This window comes from Vicugna pacos, chromosome 5, assembly GCF_048564905.1.
Source record: "Vicugna pacos chromosome 5, VicPac4, whole genome shotgun sequence".
NCBI classification, from domain to species: domain Eukaryota; kingdom Metazoa; phylum Chordata; class Mammalia; order Artiodactyla; family Camelidae; genus Vicugna; species Vicugna pacos.
In genome coordinates, this window is record NC_132991.1 from 50548591 (window position 1) to 50567750 (window position 19160).

At 34.2% G+C, this 19160-nt stretch overlaps 1 protein-coding gene across 11 annotated transcripts in view; it reads right to left on the reverse strand.

The window, feature by feature from the left end:
* Window positions 1-19160, reverse strand: part of ZNF385B (zinc finger protein 385B) — a 367671-nt gene that overhangs the window by 44424 nt on the left and 304087 nt on the right. For 8 of the 11 annotated variants that reach the window (XM_072961238.1, XM_072961240.1, XM_072961241.1 and 5 more), the window contains 2 exons: window positions 18790-18828; window positions 15076-15186 (listed from right to left, as the gene is read on the reverse strand). In XM_072961238.1, the coding sequence (XP_072817339.1) occupies window positions 15076-15186; window positions 18790-18828 (150 nt within the window). The remainder of the gene's footprint in view (window positions 1-15075; window positions 15187-18789; window positions 18829-19160) is intronic. The other 3 variants (XM_072961239.1, XM_072961242.1, XM_006210223.3) reach the window with 1 other exon arrangement.

Below are 19160 nucleotides of genomic sequence, written 5' to 3' on the forward strand. Positions count from 1 at the left end.
TGTAAAATTTATTACTGGGAGTGGGGCTAGTTTATAGTAGGGAATCTAGACAAGTTCCTGTGAGGAAGAGACATGGAAGGTGAGATCTGAAGGAAGAGTAGAGACTAGACCAAAAGAGAGAGGAAGAAGTAGCATGGCAGGCAGCTTTATCGAAATAAAGGAAAGCCACTGTGCATCTATGCAGAAAAAACTCTAATTTGAAAAGATACATGCACCCCGATGTTCATAGCAGCACTGTTTACAATAGCCAAGTCATGGAAGCAAACTGAATGTCCATCAACAGATGAATGGATGTAGTACACACACACACACACACACACACACACACACACACACACACACACACACACACACAATGGAATACTACTCATCCATAAAAAAGAATGAAAAAAGAATGAAAAAAGAATGAAATAATGCCATTTGCAGCAACATGGATGGACCTAGAGATAATCATATTAAATGAAGTAAGTCAGACAGAGAAAGACAAATATCATATGATATCACTTAAATGTGGAATCTAAAAAAGAAATGACACAAATGAACTTATTTACAAAACAGAAACAGACTCACAGACAGAAAACAAACCTATGGTTTACCAAAGGGGTAAAAGGGTGGGGACGAATAAGTTAGGAGTTTGAGATTAGCAGATAAAAACTACTATATACAGAAGAGATAAACAAGGTCCTACTGTATAGCACAGGGAACTATATTTAATAGCCTGTAATAATCTATAATGAAAAAGAATATGTAAAAGAATATATATATGTAAAAAAAATTCTTTTATATATATATATATATATAACTGAATCACTGTGCTGTACACCAGAAACTAACATAACACTGTAAATCAACTATACTTCAATAAAAAAGAAAGCCAGTGGCTGAATCCTAGCAGACAATGGGGCGGGTGGCAAGAACTGGACTAGAAATGTGCACACTGGTTGGATACCTGAATTATGAGGATACTCAGTGACTAAAAGAGTGAAAATTTTGATATCAAGAGTGATCATAATCAAATAAGTACCTCCTACTTCCTCCAGATTCCTGGCTGACCTCTGCCTAGGAGTAGAAGCAGTGGCCTGAATCAGGGGTCACTGGTTGGTATGATTTTTGGGGTCTGGCTGCCTGATCTCTCTCAGTGTGGAATGAGCAGATTTGTAACAGACCAATTGATAAGTTATTAGAAAAACAATTCTTACATATGGTAGTTCACTCTCTTGTCTATCAAGATAGCCCCAGGTTAGAACACAAAATCAGTGATTTATGCATCATTTAGTCAATTTGATCAGTGCAGATAAATAAATTGGATAAATCATCCCTCAAAACAATGCTTGTTTGGCATGAAATATAAAACCTAGATACTATGGAAGTTAAAACATTTGACTCAAAAGATTTTCTGGGAAAATGCTAACCAAGTCACAAAAATATCATTTGCTTAAAAAAAAAAAGCGAATAGTATTATATACTACTAAATGATTACAATTTCAGACAAACCTCAACAATGTGCATTAATTTGGGTAAAGGGCATAATGAAATGGGTAAAAAAAGTTGAAAGTAGAACATTTTTGGAGAAATGCTGTTAGCTACCAGAGATCCCTAGGTGATATATTAAAATATGTAAGAATTATTTTAAATTATATCATTGGTTGTATTTTAATGAGTGCCCTTAAAGCACTTACATCAGCTTGTAAACATTTGTTCTGTCGGTGTTCTAAATCTCTATGCTTTAGCCTCTTTTGCAACACTCATTTGCATTATCTTTGAAGAAAGAATTTGGACCAGACAAAAGTATAATTTAGTCCATACCTGAATGATCACAAATCCCTAGTAATGTCCTCCAAATTAATAAGAATTTACTGCATTTATAAAAATGGAAATTTATGCAAAAGACAATTACTCAATGTCTAGATCTTTAGGAAACTAGCTCAAAAAGAACATCTTTCAGATATTCAAATTTTGTATTTTATAATCTACATCTGTAAATTCAGTACTTCTATTCTGGCGTTTTTGCAAATATAGATGTCCATCATTTTCCCATCATTTACAGATGTTAATATCTCCTTCTATAACCACCTGTGTAAATGTAAAAATTCAATCTTATAAAGAGATTTTGGTATTTTTAGTTTAAAAGTGCATCTAGGGCATTTTGTTGGCTTACACAATTTAAATTACAAAACTACAAGAAATAAGATAACAGTCCCTTTAATGAATCTATTCTTTTCCATTCTTCTCAAAATAATATTTAAAAAAAACAAAAATTCATGACATGAACAAATAAATCATCACATAAAAGGACTCCATAGGTGTCTCTCAAGTAATAAAGAAATTTATTTTTTTCCAGAGCAAAAACCAGGTAATTACCTTATGTTCGCAGATCAGGGATAATGTAAGCTGTATTTCAGAGAACATTCTGTGGGCATTATTGAAGATAAAAGGGAAACTATTTTGTGATTAGAAGTATAAGTCAGCGCTATGTATCTCCATGCTAAATATAACAAGTATTTAAGGTAGAACTAGAATTCGTATTAATAGAATAACAAACGTCTGTGGTATAATAAAGCGAGGGGATAGCCACGTCAGTATGGGAAATAAGAGACTGCACTGCCAGTATTTATTTTAAAAGCAATAATAAAACTGACTAAAAATCAGTCTGCTTATCATTATTACTACATGCTGGCAATTCTAAACTTAGTAGTAAAATACTTCTTCCTGAAAAAAAAAAACTGTTGGTCTGTTTTAAACAATTGTTGTGGTTACAGCTGAATTTTAATACTATGTATGTAAATTTAAAATTAGCGTATTTTGGTCATTTATCTTTTAAGTAACTATATGGAAGTTAATACTGAGAACTTGTAGTCACATCATCAAACTCCCAATTCACAATGACTCTGCTATACCTACTCATTTTGAAAGTAAGTTCCTAATGGTTAAGAATGACTTCAGTTTGTTTCAGATGCAGTCTCCATTTGCAAACTCTCTGCCATTCATATTCCAGCATCTCAGTAATTCTGATTTGAAATAATGATAGCACAGTGATTGTAAAGAGAAAGAAAACCGAACTTGGGATACTTCAAGTCTCTCATTTTACATGGCTGGTTAGAATTTCTATTTGTGTTTAAATTTTAAGAAAGAGAGAGTGCCAACTGTGAGATGCATTACTCTTGTTTGGTAAATAAAAAATTTCAGCTTATACATGACATATTTGACTGACTTCAGTTAATATCTTGAAAATTGAAAATTTCTTCTTTTTAAAGTATTTACGTGCTTTAAAACCAACGAATGAAGAAGAAAATAAAATATCAGTGGTGTAATTTAGTAGTATATCTTTTATATAATTTTGATTTTGTTGCAGTTTACTTATCTGTTACTGTAATATTATTCATTACTGTGACAGAAGAGTATGTAGGTTTAAGTTTTGTCTCATTTAAAAAATAATTTAATGTAATTAAAAAGGATCAGTTCTTTACTTTTTTCCTTTTTTAATAGTGCAATATTAATGTTAAAGTAATATATTAAAACTTTAATACAGTCTCTGAGTTTCTTTCCTGGCTTCTCTTATTAGTCATGTCAATTCACCATTATTTCTGAAAATAACTTTGTTCTATAGAGGGGATGTTAAAAATGATCTGCTCTTGTTACCGGAAATGTTAGGTATGCCCTGATAAGAACTAAAACACATTTCTATCTGAATGAAATACAAATTAACAGAAATTTACTCATATTCTCAGCCCCCAAAGGTCAGAATCTAAAAAGAGTGAAATACTCTTGGGAGTTCTTGATCATCAGATCTGTTTTCTGTGTAGTGAATACAATATTTGTTTCCCTGTGCCCTAGAAGACAGAACTAAAGTGAGGCGGAAAAAAACTCCCAAGATTTCTTTTTTCTTTTTCTTTTTTTTTAAATAATGATTTAAGTAAGAGGAAATACTAAACATGATTAAATCCTGAAGCACGTAACCAAAGGAAGCTGTGGAACATTTCACTCTGTGGGAATGGAAGATTCAATCACCTTAACCATCCTCCTATGTGATCACGGTTTCCGGTATGCAGACTGACAAAAATTTGCATAATTTTAGGAGGTTCATGGACTGCATGCAGCCTATCCATAGACCACATCCTTAAGTAGCCCTATTTATTTAAGCACTAGTATTTAATAAATCTTCACTACTCTCCCTTCAAATGCTGACCATCTCTCAAGCTTTCTATGGTTTCAATTCCTCCATGAATCCCTGTACAAATACGGAGATAATACATGTGGAGAGTATCTAACACAGAGTCCGGCAGAAGAACAGGCATCCAACAAGTACTACCTGTCTGCTTGTGCTGATTCTAACCCACGTGCTGTCTGCTTTTGTGAATGCGCATTACCCTACAGTCAACACCAAGCAGTTCAGCGGTGTTTCTATGTCTATCAGTTTTGTTTCCCTAGCTAGCTAATCAGGTCTATGAGGGTACAGAACCTGTCTCATACTTCCTAAATCTTACTTTCTAAGCAGAAACTATTTTGATGCTCTCCTCCTGTCTCTGGCTAACTAGACAGCTTCTTTACTCCTCTTGAAGAACTCACCTTGATCAGCAATGCTATTTTTCCGACAAAGGTTCCCAGCTTGAAATCTTAGAAACTGGCTAAAGCAATACTTCTTCATATTCTTTCCTCTCCCCTCCTGCAAGCCATGTCCCTTAAAGCTCCTTATGACCAGTCAGGTATTCCCTGCTCCCCACTTCCCCCAACCCCTACCAAAAAAGCCCTGCTCTTTTTTATGCTGACCCACCATATCTAAAGTTGTCTGGCCTCCAGGGCAAATGCTGTCACTTGAATTTATTCAAAGAGCTGCTTGAGAGATGAAAGTAGCTAAAAGGTGAAAGTTACTTTTGCAGAACATTCTGAACTGTATTAAATCAGCCACTTGCTTGAAAGCAATGGAGTAGGTAAGACTACTTCTTGTTGCATCCAGCTTTTTTGTTCTGTTTTGTTGCTGTCTTACATAAGTAATACTTTTTTCTTGTTGTAAAGGTTGTGAAAATTATAGTCAATTACTCACTCTAGCATACAAAATAAAAGACAGCTATGGGAAACCAAACATGTACTAAATAAAGCCTGACTATAAACTTTAAACCAGCAACTAATCATTTAGGAAACCTACAGGTGTTCAGCCTAGAAATTCTACCTGATTTCTAATTGTGTGCTGCATAAATTTTTAGCCGAAGAATCCCAAACCACAAAAATCAAATGAAACATTATCTCATTGTAAGGATTTCACAACCAATCTTAACTAAGGAAATTCATACCAAACAAAGTAGAAAAATACACAAGACTTTAATAGTCTTCCCCAGTCCCAAAGTGGCAAGGCATCTTTTAGATGACAAAAATCACCAACAACATGACTTGAAAATTCTTTCAAGAATCTTTTACTTTTGTCTAAAAGTTAGTAACACAGGAAAATAAAAAGATAACCCACAGTATTTTGTTGTTGTGTTGTTAATGGAGGTGCTAGGGATTGAACCCAGGACCTCACGCATGCTAAGCATATGCTCTACATACTCTCCACCACCGAGCTATACCCCTACACACCCCTGACCCATAGTATTTTCTAAAAGGTGCTATTAGTGTTTGATTGGCAAATCAATATCTAAAGGAAATGTACCAAATCTTGCAGCATTGATGGTGAATCATAGATGCTTACTGGTTTTCTGTTGAGAACATATTCCGATATGTGAGGGTGGGTTTTGGTACTTTCCCTGTAACATTCATTTTTACTGTTCTTCACATCACACTAGGTGGGTCATCCTAACTTTGAATATTACTGACACACAGAAGTAGCTAAAGTAACATGTCATGTGAGGTATCTATGTGGGTTAAGAAAAAAAAAAAAATCCCAAAGTGATTACATTATACATGTTGCATAACTTCCCCATTAGTTAAATTCAGGATCTGATGAGTCTTCATAAGTTATAATGCTCACTTTTTTTAAAACTTTGCTTTTATCCTAGACTTCACTTTCTTTCAGTGATGAATTTAATATCAGTCCTAAATTATCAAATGCCCACTTAAAATAAGGTAGTTCTGAGAAGGACTATGACACTTTGATAATATTATAGTGCTACTTCTGAGGCAACTTTTAAAAATTTAATAAGTAACTACTATATACCTCAAACAAGCTAAATTTTTTACAGAGCTTTCTTAAACAGCAGCTGCTGAAGAAAATTTTTAGCTCCCTATGTTCCTGCTCTCTACAACCACACTATATTTCTGTCATGTTGAAGCAAAAAATGTTCATCATTTTGTCAGCTCTGCCTGCAAAGCAGAGAATTACCTTCCCAGGCTCCTGAGATTTATGCTTTTAATTACCTCCTATCTGCTTCACTACCTTCCAAACCTAAGAATCACTATAAATAGTCTTATTTATGGGAAAAATGTAAAATGCTTGACAAAAGCAGGCTATCACTTTTTAGATTTCCATTTGATGCTATTGACTCCTTATATCTTCAGCATCTCTTTTTTTTCTTCACAGAATTGGTTGGTTTTTCAAACTTACAAAATTATTCATTTGTCCAATAATTTATACTGCTTAACAGCAGATGTAAACTTTACAACTAGCTTTCACTCACCTACCCAGCAAGGAGATTATTATCACGGTGGTATCTATTTAATGATCAGCTGCAGAATTCAGTTTAAGTCTGACTTTCTCCGAATCCCTTCATCATAAGCTCAGCTTCTATGGCTTATTTCATGTCTGAATTGGGGGGAGGGCCCTGTTAGCATAAGTGAAATTTAGCAGGCTAGGCACCAGTATTCTTAAACTCTGCCTCTCACATTTTATCAGCACCAATTTTTTTTGTAAAAAACCAACAAATTGCTTATATACTTATACATACTTGTATACACACAATTTATATATGAGTATAGAAATATAAATACAGCATGATTAATAGACTAAAGAAGCTGCTACCTATCCCAGGGCCTTCAAGACAGATAGAGTAGATGTGGGTAGGTAGCAGGCAGTGATTGTGTATGTACACATAAGAGGAGGGAACAGTTAATCTAAGACCTAACATGTGTATTCTTTGTTGGATGTATCTGGCAGTGGTGATGTAGGGAGAGCCAAACAGAAGACCACTGGTTAAGGCTTTCCTTGACATACCAGTTATCAAAGGCAATGTCTGAAAATTCAGGAAGTATAGGATAATTTTTTTAAACATTATGTTGGTTAGGGTTGCAAATAATATGCTCAATATGCTTAAAACAATTTTTTTTTACCTTTTAGGAACTTTTCAAGTGAAAAGTGCCTCAGAATTTAAAGCAATGAGTCCAATTATTAACTTTAAAAAAAGCTTAATAAAGACTATGCATGTCCACAAAAGAAAGGCCAAATAGTGTATTTGTTGTACTTTAGTGCCAGAGGAAGAGGAAGAAGGGAGGAAAGAGAAGAGAGAGAGGAGAGGGAGGAGGACAGAGAAGCCAGAGTAGAGAACAAAAGATGAGGAACGTGGTGGTTTAGTAAAAGAGAACACATTTTGACAGGGAAAGAGAAACACTGATACTCGGTGGACAGAATTTCTGGAGTTAAAAGCAAGCACTAGGCAGCCAATAGCAAAATGCGAAATCCCCTAGAAGAATGTGATGTGACGACAAATAAAAAGCTTGATGGTTCAGAAAACGCCAGCGGGTGCCCTGGCCACTGAGTGCCTCTTCTGCTTTCGCTGCAAGAGATCTCTTCCGACAAGGTGTCTAATGGGTTCCTGCTTCCTGGCCGCTTCGACTTCCCAGGGAAGGAACCTCAGCTGCTGCAGGGACTGGCTGCCTTGTGGCAGCTGGTAGAGACGGGGAGTTAGGCGTGGGGGCTAGAGGAGATGGAGGGTCAGCCAAGAGCACGGGGAAAGGGCGTAAATGTGATACTGAGTTGTGGCTTTCTCCCTCATCTAATGACTGCTGACATCCCTGCTGGATGACAGAGAATGCCGGGGCCTCTAGCAGAAACAGTGCTAAGGCCTTTTCAGTGGCAGATGGAGGATGGGGGCAGTTTGTTTATGCAAGACAGAAAATTTGGACTCTATTATATAAACTGCTAAAGAAATCAGGAAGTGGGCATACGATTAAAACTACTAAAGAAAAAAAAAGAAGGAAGAGATCTAGGCGGAAAGGTCCAGAAGGGCATACTTAAATAACCTCATCCAAATCAAAACTGCTAGGATGACAAAAGACGCAAAATGCAGAGGGAAGTGGCGATGCAGATGTATCAATTACACACTAACTGCAGTCATGTGGGAATTGAGGGTGATTGTTGGATAATTGCATTTTCTGAAATTTCAGTGAGATTTATGGTTAAGAATAGGAAAGTCAGGTCACCTACAGAAATGTTCACACAAATGGCTGGTCATCCTGTCATTGTAACTTCTAAGCAAATCCTTAATTTCCTGTCCATCTGTACTTTGTCAGTCTAAAGTAAATCAATGAAATGGCATGAGGTCCTCTCCTTGTCTTGAGATGTGAGGAGACAGAACACAACAAAAAGAACAGTGGGCTAAAATGAGACAGAGACATTGGGTAACTAAAAACCAGAACAAAGACAAAAACAATACAGCAGAACTAAAAATCCAGAGGAACCACAAAAGTAAAATAGAGAAAATGTGACCAGCAAATGACTTGAAGTTTATAATGCTATTCAAAAAGTGATACTGTAAATTCAAAAAACTCAAATGAGTTAGATCCAAATGAATGGGGTCAGCAATTAGGGACCCTGCATCTCATGCTTAATCAGTTGTGTTATTAATGCTGAGTATCAAAATTTCAGGGTCAATTCCTGAATTAGAGTATATAAAACTTGATTAAAAAGATCATTATGCTCTCATTTCGATTCGCCCATGAAGAACAAAGGGTATTTATGATTAACTCTGTTCTGAGATAACAATAAAAGAAGATCATCTCTATTTTTAAACTTTCGAGAGTATTATGTTGCTCTGATTTGGGGTAAAAATCTGTTTAAGGACCAGTTTCCTTTATCCTTCTGCTACTCTTCCCTAATAAATTGAAATTAAGATGAAAATTAGAAATTATTTGGGATCTGCCAACTTTCAACCTAGTCAAAAAGAGAAATGTAAGCCTCAAGAACCACTTAAAAGCCTATGTTAAAAGCTCTAGTTTCTAGTCTTTTCATCTGAAAACCTAAAGCCCAATAATTTTTAGTCTTCTTTAAAATCAACTACGAAACAGGATAGAAGACGTACTTCCCTGGCAAGGTTTAACTCTAGAAATGTATTTCCCAGCTAAAGGGAACGATTCAGACTTTGGCTTATCAATTTGTGGCCATATTAGAGTTGCAGTGCACTCCTTCACTGGAGAAGAAGGGGGCATTCAGGCGCAGGACAACTTCATTCAGTGCCCAGGTTAAACCATCTTAGGAAAAAAAAGGTGGCCAAGAAGAAACTAGGGATACAGGTGCCGCACACATTTGTGCAAACGTCTGGGACTTGGTTGGAAAGACTTATGATTCCTGGACTGCAATGCCTGCCCTCTGGCAAAGTTAATGCTGTCAATTTGTAAAGGTTCATTTGGGAAATGTTTGTGATTAATGCATGCTCATTTGCATATCACTGTATTGTGTAAATAAAGCTGTAGCCTTTTGCTTTCCAACAGTGGAGTTCTACGGAGATGATAAAAGCTGGACGAAGGGGGCTTCTGGACACTTAAACTAGGTCACATTGAATTTTAATGCATGAAGCCTGCCCGGGTACATTTTAGATGGGTAATGGAGAACGGCAGAATGCAGTCTGTTTACTGTGCAAATCTGCCTTCCAGATTTTTCAATAAACATATTTTCTACACTGAAGAGTGAAGCCAATTCAGTCTCGGGCTGATTTAGAAATGTTATTAAAGAAAATAAGGACGAGCATCTTCTTAATTCTTACATTAAAATGTAAATAGGGTAATTATAAAATAATAAACTCTACCCCAAATAAAGAATGCTCAGTTGCAGAGCTCAGTTATGCAGATTACAGTGCCATTACTAAACACTGAGAACATGTATATGTCACACTTGTGAATTTGCCATCCAGACTTTGTGGCTTTACTGCCCAGAGTCTAAGCATGACTCAGAAATTTAATTTCTTTCTCCATTATTAACAGAGCTTTTGAGTGGTGGCAAGGAGGCAGGTGGTCACATGCTCACATGTGTACATCTGTCCCTGTCAGTAAATACGAAGAAAATTACTGACATCGAATAAAGCTCAAGTCCAAGGTGAAATCTATCCCTAGAGCAATTCTGGGGTGGAGAAAGAAGACTGGCACACCTCCCCCCACCCAACCCATGACACAAATAAAAACCAAAACTCATAGTCATTCTGGGTCTTAGCTGTTCCACCTGTAAGACGGAGGTGTGTATACTCTGTCCTTCTAATGGAAATACTACAGAAATTATTTTTAATCATACATAGAGCTGAAATGGTTTTCCCAAAGATCACGTAGTCCATTTTAGGCTGTATTATAGAAGAAGAAACTGAGGCCAACAGTGGTGAAATGGCTTATCAAGGTCAAAATTGGGATTTAAATCACATTCAAGGGCTCAATTCAGTGGGTGTTCTATAGTGTGCAGCCTTTCTATGTATGCAATGATGAAAATATAGAGCAGAATACCCAGAACATGTTCTAAAAGGATCTAATAAAATTAACCCTTGAGTGCTTTCATTCACACACATGTTAAAAGTTGCTGCTGGACTCTGGAGCCTACTATGTATGGTGCTTGGCATAAAATAGCACAGTAAGTGCTAAGAAAATGAGTAAAGTCATTATGGGAGGTGACATAAAATAATGGAAGAGTTGTGGATTTAGAGGCAAGAGATCTTAATTTATGTCCTAATTCTGTCATTCATTGGCAATGAGAACTATGTAATTCCAAAACATCAGAAATAAACCTAAGTGTCCACCAGTAAGGGACTAGATACTATGGAACATCTACACAAAGAATACTATATTAGTTTTCTATTGCTGTTGTAGCAAATTAAAGCAACACACGTTTATTATCTTACAGTTCTGGAGGTCAGAGGTCTGACATGGGTTTCACTGCGCTAAAATGAAGGTGTCAGCAGGACTGAACTCCCTTTTGGAGGCTCTAGGGGAAAATCAACTTCCTTGACTTTCCAACTCCTAGAAGCTTTCCACATTCCTTGGCATGTGGCCTCTTCTTTACCTTCAAACCAACAATGGTCAGTCGAGTGTTCTTAAATCACATCACTCTAACCTTCTCTTTTGCCTCCTTCTTCTACTTTTAAGGACTATTGGGGCCCAAGGATAACCCAGGATAGTCTATTTTAAGGTGAGCTGATTAGTGCCCTCAGTTCCATTTACTACCTTAATTCCCCTTTGCCATACAACGTAACACAGTAAGAGTCCAGAGATTAGGATGTGGACATCTTTGCCTGCCACAACTATAACAAAAACAATGAGGAAGCTCACTATGTTCTGATAGGGAAGATTCTCCAGGATATATTGTTATGTAAAAAATGTGTGGCAAAAATGACTGTAAACAGTATGCTACCTTGTATAGGTAGTGGAAAAGAGAGGAGATCGAGTGTATATACATACTTGGTTATATTTGCATAAAGAAACCCAGGAAAGATATACAAGAAATACTGAGGTGGTGACAGATAGACAAGGAAAGACATGGAGGTGGGGAGGATGGGGAATAGGGTGGAACAAGATTTTTTAATGTATCCTTTAAAATTAATTTGCTTTTCACACCATGTAAATATATATTTTTTTAATTCAAGGGATTTGTAATTGCCCCAAAGTCTCTATTATTCACTTGATGGTTCAAACATTTTGTTTTGAAGAGCCTGCCTATCATCAGCCTTGTTAGTTTTCTCTTCTTAAACAAACTATTCTAACAGGCAGAGCCTCGCTTGCCAGTAGCTTTGTATTAGCAGTTCTCCAACATGACATTCACAGACTTCATGAAAATCTGCATCTTTTGCAAGCTTTTTGCAGTTTTATTTTGCCCTCTATTTGCATTGTATTATGAGATGTTTTTGACATCTGGCGTTGCTGCACTGGGAATGCTAGAACTAAATAAAGAACATGTCTTCAGGTGGGCACTCATTTTGTAAGTGGCCAGTTAAGTAGCAAACATGAACATTTTCATTTCATATTCGTAAAGTTACAGAGACGTTAATTTCCCTATGTGACTGTGGAAGTCTGGATAATAAGTGGGCAAAATTGTTAAATATACTTGGATCTATTTCACTATTTATTATTCTGTCTTTTCTTTAAAAAAATTCCTTTCATTATTATACCTTAAATCTAGTAGTAATATTATAGTTTAATATATCTAGTAGGTGTGTCTATAATTAATTAGTCTTCAATTTACAAACTTGTATGACTCCTATCACATCGACCTTTTTCTAGTCAGGTTTACTGAGGTATACTTTACATACAGTAAAATTCCCTTTAGGTATTGAGTTCTATAAGTTTTGAAAAACAAAACAGTTGTGTAACTACCACAACACGAAAAATTTAGAACATTTCTATCATCCCCAAAAGCTCCCTCACACTTCTTGGTGATCAACTCCCCAACCCCACCCTCAATCCCTGTTAACTACTAATCTGATTTGTCCCCATAGTTTTGTCTTTTGCAAAAGTTGTATAAGAGTAATCATACAATACAGAGTCTTTTTGTCCAACTTATTTCATTTAGCACACTGTCTTTGAGATTCATCCAGTTTGCGGGATATATCAGTACATCATTTATTTTATTGCTGAGTAGCATTTCATTGTAGGACTATACCACAGTTTGTTTATCCATTCATCAGTTGATAGACATTAGGGTCAATTCCAGTTTTGGGCAATTATGAGTAAAGTTACCATAAAAGACATATATATATGAACATACATTTTAATTTCTCTTGAATAAATGCCTAGAAGTGGGACTGCTGAGTTGTATGGGAAATGTTATCTATAACTTTATAAAATTTCTTTTAATTACCAAACTATTTTCTAAAGTACCTGCACCATTTTGCATTTCCATCAACAATGAATGAGAGTTCCAGTTGGTTCTCATCCTTGCCACTTGGTAATAGTATCAATTTGTTTAAATTTCATCATTTTAATAGGTATAGTGGTATCTGATTGTGGTTTGCATTTCCTTAATAGCTAATGCTGTTGAGCATTGTTTTATATACTTATTTATCATTCATATTTCTTCTCTGGTGAAGTGCTTATTTAAATCTTTTGCCCATTCATTATTTATTATTGAGTTGTAAGTTATTTAAATATTCTCCATACAAGTCACGCGTTTTACAAATATTTTCTCCCAGTCTATAGCTTTTCTTTTCATTTTCTTAACAGTGCAATAGAGTCATTTGAGTAGAAGTCTTTAATTTTGATGATGTCTAATTATAAGCATTTTTATAATGCATATTTTTGTTTCTTAAGAAATTTTTGCCTAGCTCAAGCTCACATAAACTTTTATAAAAACTATAAAAATTTATAGTTATATATTATGTAATTGAACTAGTTTTAACTTTATAGTTATAACTTTATAGTTTTAACTTTATAGTTATATATTATGTAATTGAACTAATTTTTGTATTTTGTGTGAGACAGCCATCAAGTTTCTTTTTTTTTTTTAATTTACATGTATATGTCCAATTGCACTATTTCTTGCAAAGATTAACTTTTCTCCATGAATTGTCTTTGCAAGTTTGTTGATGATCAACTGATCATATAGATGCAGGTCAATTCTGTTCTGCTGATCAATGTGTCTACTATCCTTTCACCAATATTACAGTCTTGATGACTATAAGTTTTATAGTATGTGTTGAAATCAAGAAGTGTAAGTCCTCAAACTGTTCAAACCGTTCTTTCCTAAAAAATGTTTTGGCTATTACAGGGCTTTTCTTTTTATGTACACTTAAGAAATAGCTTGGTATTTTCTACAAAAAAAGTCTTCTGAGATTTTAATCTGGATTATGCTGGGTCTACAGATCAATCTGGGGAGAAATGACATCTTAACAATAACGAGACTTTGAATGAATTGGTAGTACATAGTTCTCAATTTATTAGGAACATTTTAATTCTTGAATAGGGATTTGAAAAAGATTTTATCAGGTGCCAAAAAGAAAAAAATTCATTGGATTTTTTGTTGAAATTGAATTAAACATACTTTTATAAATCATGATAAACATATCTCCTCTTTTCTAATGACTATAATTTTCATTATGTTTGCTATGTAGAATTATCAAAACATCATTTGATGGTATATGCAAACAAGGGTATTATTTTGGTATTTCCAAAAAACGTGAATCTTATATATGAGAGAATCTTATACTCTGAAAAATGACTTCTATGGTGAAATAACTCAGGAAATACCACATATAATATACAGCCAGCAGATATAGATTTGCATTGATCATTAGCTTTACTTGGTAATTGGGTATTATAAATTCTAAGATTATTTGATTTCATGTTATTTTATTTCTATATTTAAAAATCAACTTTCATTAAGTATTGATTTGTATCCTTTTCATGTTATCATTTTTTTTTAACAGGATGGTTATATTAGAGAGATAAAATAATTTACAAAGCTTCTTCTCTATTTCCATGTTCTGGGAAAATATACATTGTATAATAAATTATTCTCTCAGGTATTTAACATGATTTGGCACAGATTAAATGTGACACTTTTTATCAAGAGTAATAACAATGTCTCTCTTTCAGCATTTTGCATTTTAATTTTTTTCATATTTTCATTGCATTTTAAACTTATAAAAATATTTTCTGCTATTCAAGTCTTTTTGAAAATAAAATAAAACTGGTAGGATTAAGGGTAAAATGGTACAGGTGAGACTGATCACATAGAGAAATCCTTGATTTTTTTGTTTGAGAAATTCTTGATTTTTATCCCTCTATGGCTCAAGGTTCTAATGTTGAATCAAAATCCCTTGAAGATCTGGCACCCTGAAATAAGTGAGCCACCAACAGGAGTGGCCACCAGAGAGTACGTCAATACGAAGAGATGCACAGATTCAGAACAATCAGACTTTGAGCTCAACAGACTACAGAGAGCAATGAAAAGGTGATACTCACATCCGAGTTAAAGCGAAGCTGACAGACATTACAAGAAATAACTTGTTTCTTCTTTGGGGGAATGGACACTCCAAATGTGTGGTTAATGACTGCTTTTTGCACAGGATCCATCTGAAGAGCAAATGATAAAATAGTCAATTTATAACCTCCAAGAACAGACAGCAGTATGAGCAAGTCAAAGCAGCTGTATTAATCCTTAAGGTTTTAACTTTTCGTTCTGAACCAAGGATAATAAAGAATCTCATTCAATAGTAATATACTTGGTTCCAGGAATTAGAAACAAAATAAAACAAAAAACTGGTTTGAAAACATAACACAAAAAATTACAGGAGAATCACAACATTACAAGAAATCTTATATCTATATAAGAAACTTTGAAAAACCTTAAAAGAATCATAGAACGCGAAAACTTAAGATCCAAAGGTTAGGGTTAAAATGAATTGTTCATATTTTCCCCACATGAGGTGATAATACTTCAGGTGTCTGAAATGACCTCGGTGGTGATTGTTACAGATACATCTAAGTTCCTCAGTTTTTTTTAATCTATGGCAAAGTCATAAATAACAGTCTCATATTATAGCACAGAAAATGTTGATATTTATTGTTGTTCATATGCTACAGATATTCATTCTACTGGAAATGCATGACCTATTTGTACACTCAGATGCCCCTAGCAGATTGGTTAATATGCAACCCCGCTTAAATATTTATCAAGTAAAGTTTTGACTTATAACTTGTGACTTTGCTCCCTTCAGTTTGTATGTACGACACATAATCAGAGAAATATACAGTGATAAGAATTCTCAACCATAGAAAAAGTATGGCACAAAGCCATGAAAAAAATACTTGGAAAAAAGAAAGAACACTATCTGCAGAGCCTATAAAAAGGGAGACACAGCAGTGATTCTCTTGTGCACTCCAGATAATCTCCAGCATTAACATCAGACAACTGGCAGTTCAAAAAACAATGCGGGTGATGAACAAAGCATAACTTATAAACAGATGTAACATGAACAAGGACAGATCCACTGACACCAGCGTCTAGGAAATCTCCAGAGGTTAGAGCTTAGGATTGGATTAGCTGATGCTATTTGGTAGCAAGGAGAAATAATAACCATCCCTGATGAGGAGTACAAACCAACAAAGTGCAAAATTAGCCATTAGAAGAACTTAAATACATTAGAAAGGTGGGTGGATTACATAGTTATTGAATAGTAAGGTAGTCTATTCACTACAAATTTAAGAGAGATGACAGGACAATGTATTCGCACTATAAAGAAAAGCTATGTGGTTTGAAACGCTTAAAAAAAATCAGAGGGAGTTTTCTAGAGTGATAGAACTATTTTATACCCTGACTGTAGTGGTGGTTACACAAATTTATACATGTGTTAAAATTCATAGAACTATGCGCATTCCCCAAAAGTCAATTTTATCTATGATAATTTAAAAAGTAAAAAAGAAAAAGAATTGTTAAAAGTAACTACTAAATATAAAATATCATTACTGGAAAATCAGGGTATTTATTTTGCTTAAGGTTGTGATTGATTGCATTAAATCTTATTTAATTAGAAATTTAAAAAAAAACCCCTCTATGGGCAAAGAAAATCACAAAAGATCAGAAAATAAAACCCTAGTTCACTTTCTTAGTATACTCACATGTGCATACCCTTAAGTCTCATCCATCCATTTGCAAAACATGAAACTGTACTTTCTGATTGTTACTGAAGATGGCAAATCAGATTGGACAGACTTAAAAATAAAACAGCCTAACTATACTGGCAGGATGGAAAAACTACACTGTTTTGCGAAGTTAACAAAATAAGAGCATTTTATTGAGATATTTCCGGTTCTCAGGCTCTAAAAAATACATCTGGTGATGTGTGACCTACATGGGATAAAACTATATGATTATTTTCTAAACACATTTTCTGCAAGCCACTTTCATTATTTTTGACATATTCATATACTATTGTGCTATTATTATTCACTTAATATTTTTCTCTAAATCAAATTAAAATCGACTTTTTAAGAACAAAAATAATAAAAGTATTTTTAAAAATAATATTCATGAAATCATAGTTTTAACGTGTCTTTTCCTATTACTCATTTCAAAAAATATATTAAAATTTAACATTAAGAATTAAAGCTTTCATCATCTAAAATAAATACATATATCCTAGCTGTTCCTGTACTGCAATATAGAAATACAGATGAAAGATACATCTAAAAAAATCTAATTCCAAATTTTTAGTAAATCAAGATATCTGTCATGAGCTCCAACACAACTCTTGTATATAAACATTTCCTTTAAGTTTTTGAAATTGTTAGCTTCCTACATAATTTTTCAAATAACTTTTGACACAAATTTATCCTACCGAAATCTCATATTTGAACCCCATCAGCCTGGAAATAACATTTATATTCCCAAGGCTGAGCGACTCTCTTCCTGAAAGGTGAGTTCTGGCCAACAACCCCCCAACCCCATAAAAAGGCAGGTGAGTTCCCGGCCATCTGCTCCATGAAAAGCAAACTTAGGAGGTTCCTTAAAAAAATTCTTAACCAGAATTGGCTTCTCTATTTTATAAACATAAGCCTACTTGTCCTCATAGAACATAGTCCTTTTATCACATTCCTTGTCACCTGCATTAATTTTGCTGCCTTTCCAGCCTTTGAATGATTTACTACTAATCGTATGAAAATTTTATCCTCCATGTTTCTCACTTGGAATAGATTTTTCTCTACTTTCCACTTGATTCTTTATTTTATTATAGGTATTTGAAGAAAAGACTCACTTTTTTTTTCTGTCTAAATCTCTTTTGTCTTCTTTTGTTTATCATAGAATTCTATAATTGTATTTTTTATTCAAACGTCACTTGGGAGAACATGATTTAGTTGAAGGACGACTTTAAATGGAATAAGAAAGAATGTTCTGCTTGCCAATTCATCTCATATCTTGAAACAGACACTGTCTAGCTGATGTTTTCAGTATTTGCTATCTGATGCAGTAACTACAAATACCTATGTCATTTTAGTGGGATCCAGACTTAGCAATAACATAGAAAAGGTTTTCAGATCTTTCTCTTTTTTTTTAAGTACAAAGTGGCAAAATCATGAATTTTTTCTGGTAGCATTTCGACAATACTCTAAAAATTAAATAAAAATAGTAACTGTGATGTTAATTTATATTAACTTAAATTTTTTTCATCTACCAATGCCAAGTCAGTTCTGTCTAATCGTAATGAGACGTGCATAACTAAATCAATGGCAAGTCATATTCAATCACCAATTTTCAGGATGAATAAAAACATTCTCATAAATCCTCAAATGTGATAAGTGCAAATGATTCAGTTTATATATATAGAAAATATATATCAATGATTTTATACATAGAATACTCAGGAAAATAAATGGAGGTACAATAATTATACAACTCTTATTTTTAAAGATTCCAGTTGGATTTCATAGACATTTGATTGTTAAAAATGAACAAGTGTTTTCAAACATCTTTATTAAAATGTTTGTATCACTTTTAAATAAACAAATAGCTTATTAATTACTTGTATTAAATTAGCTTATGTGGGTTCACATTGCACAGGAAAGCTGTCTGTGGATTGAGAAGACTGATTCACTGGTAAATAATACTAAAGAAAAGCTTTTTTTAAAAAAAAAAAAAAAAACAACTACCATATAGCTCTAGCTACCAATAGTCCTTACCTGGCAGAATTTATTGGTCCCAAATAAGCCTCTTCTTTTCTAAAAAAGTAAAAGTTAGAAGTAGTCATCTGGAATTTTGAGGCTTGCAAGCACATTTACATGAAATTTTAAAAAATCCATTTCTTTGCTCATCTCTGATTAAAAACCCCCAAATGCTTACTAACTAGGAAGTACCAAGAGTTAACACTCACCACTTTTTCTAATGAAAGTCACGTAGAAATGAAAAGCAAAATCTATTAGTGCAATTAACTGGTAGGTAATAAAAATGAAAGATGGAGTTGTGGCTGTTATCAGGACTTGAGGAGATAATTGGAGGCTGTAGACAAATTAACTATTATATTACAGTGCTTATAAAAGGAATTAATAAAGCT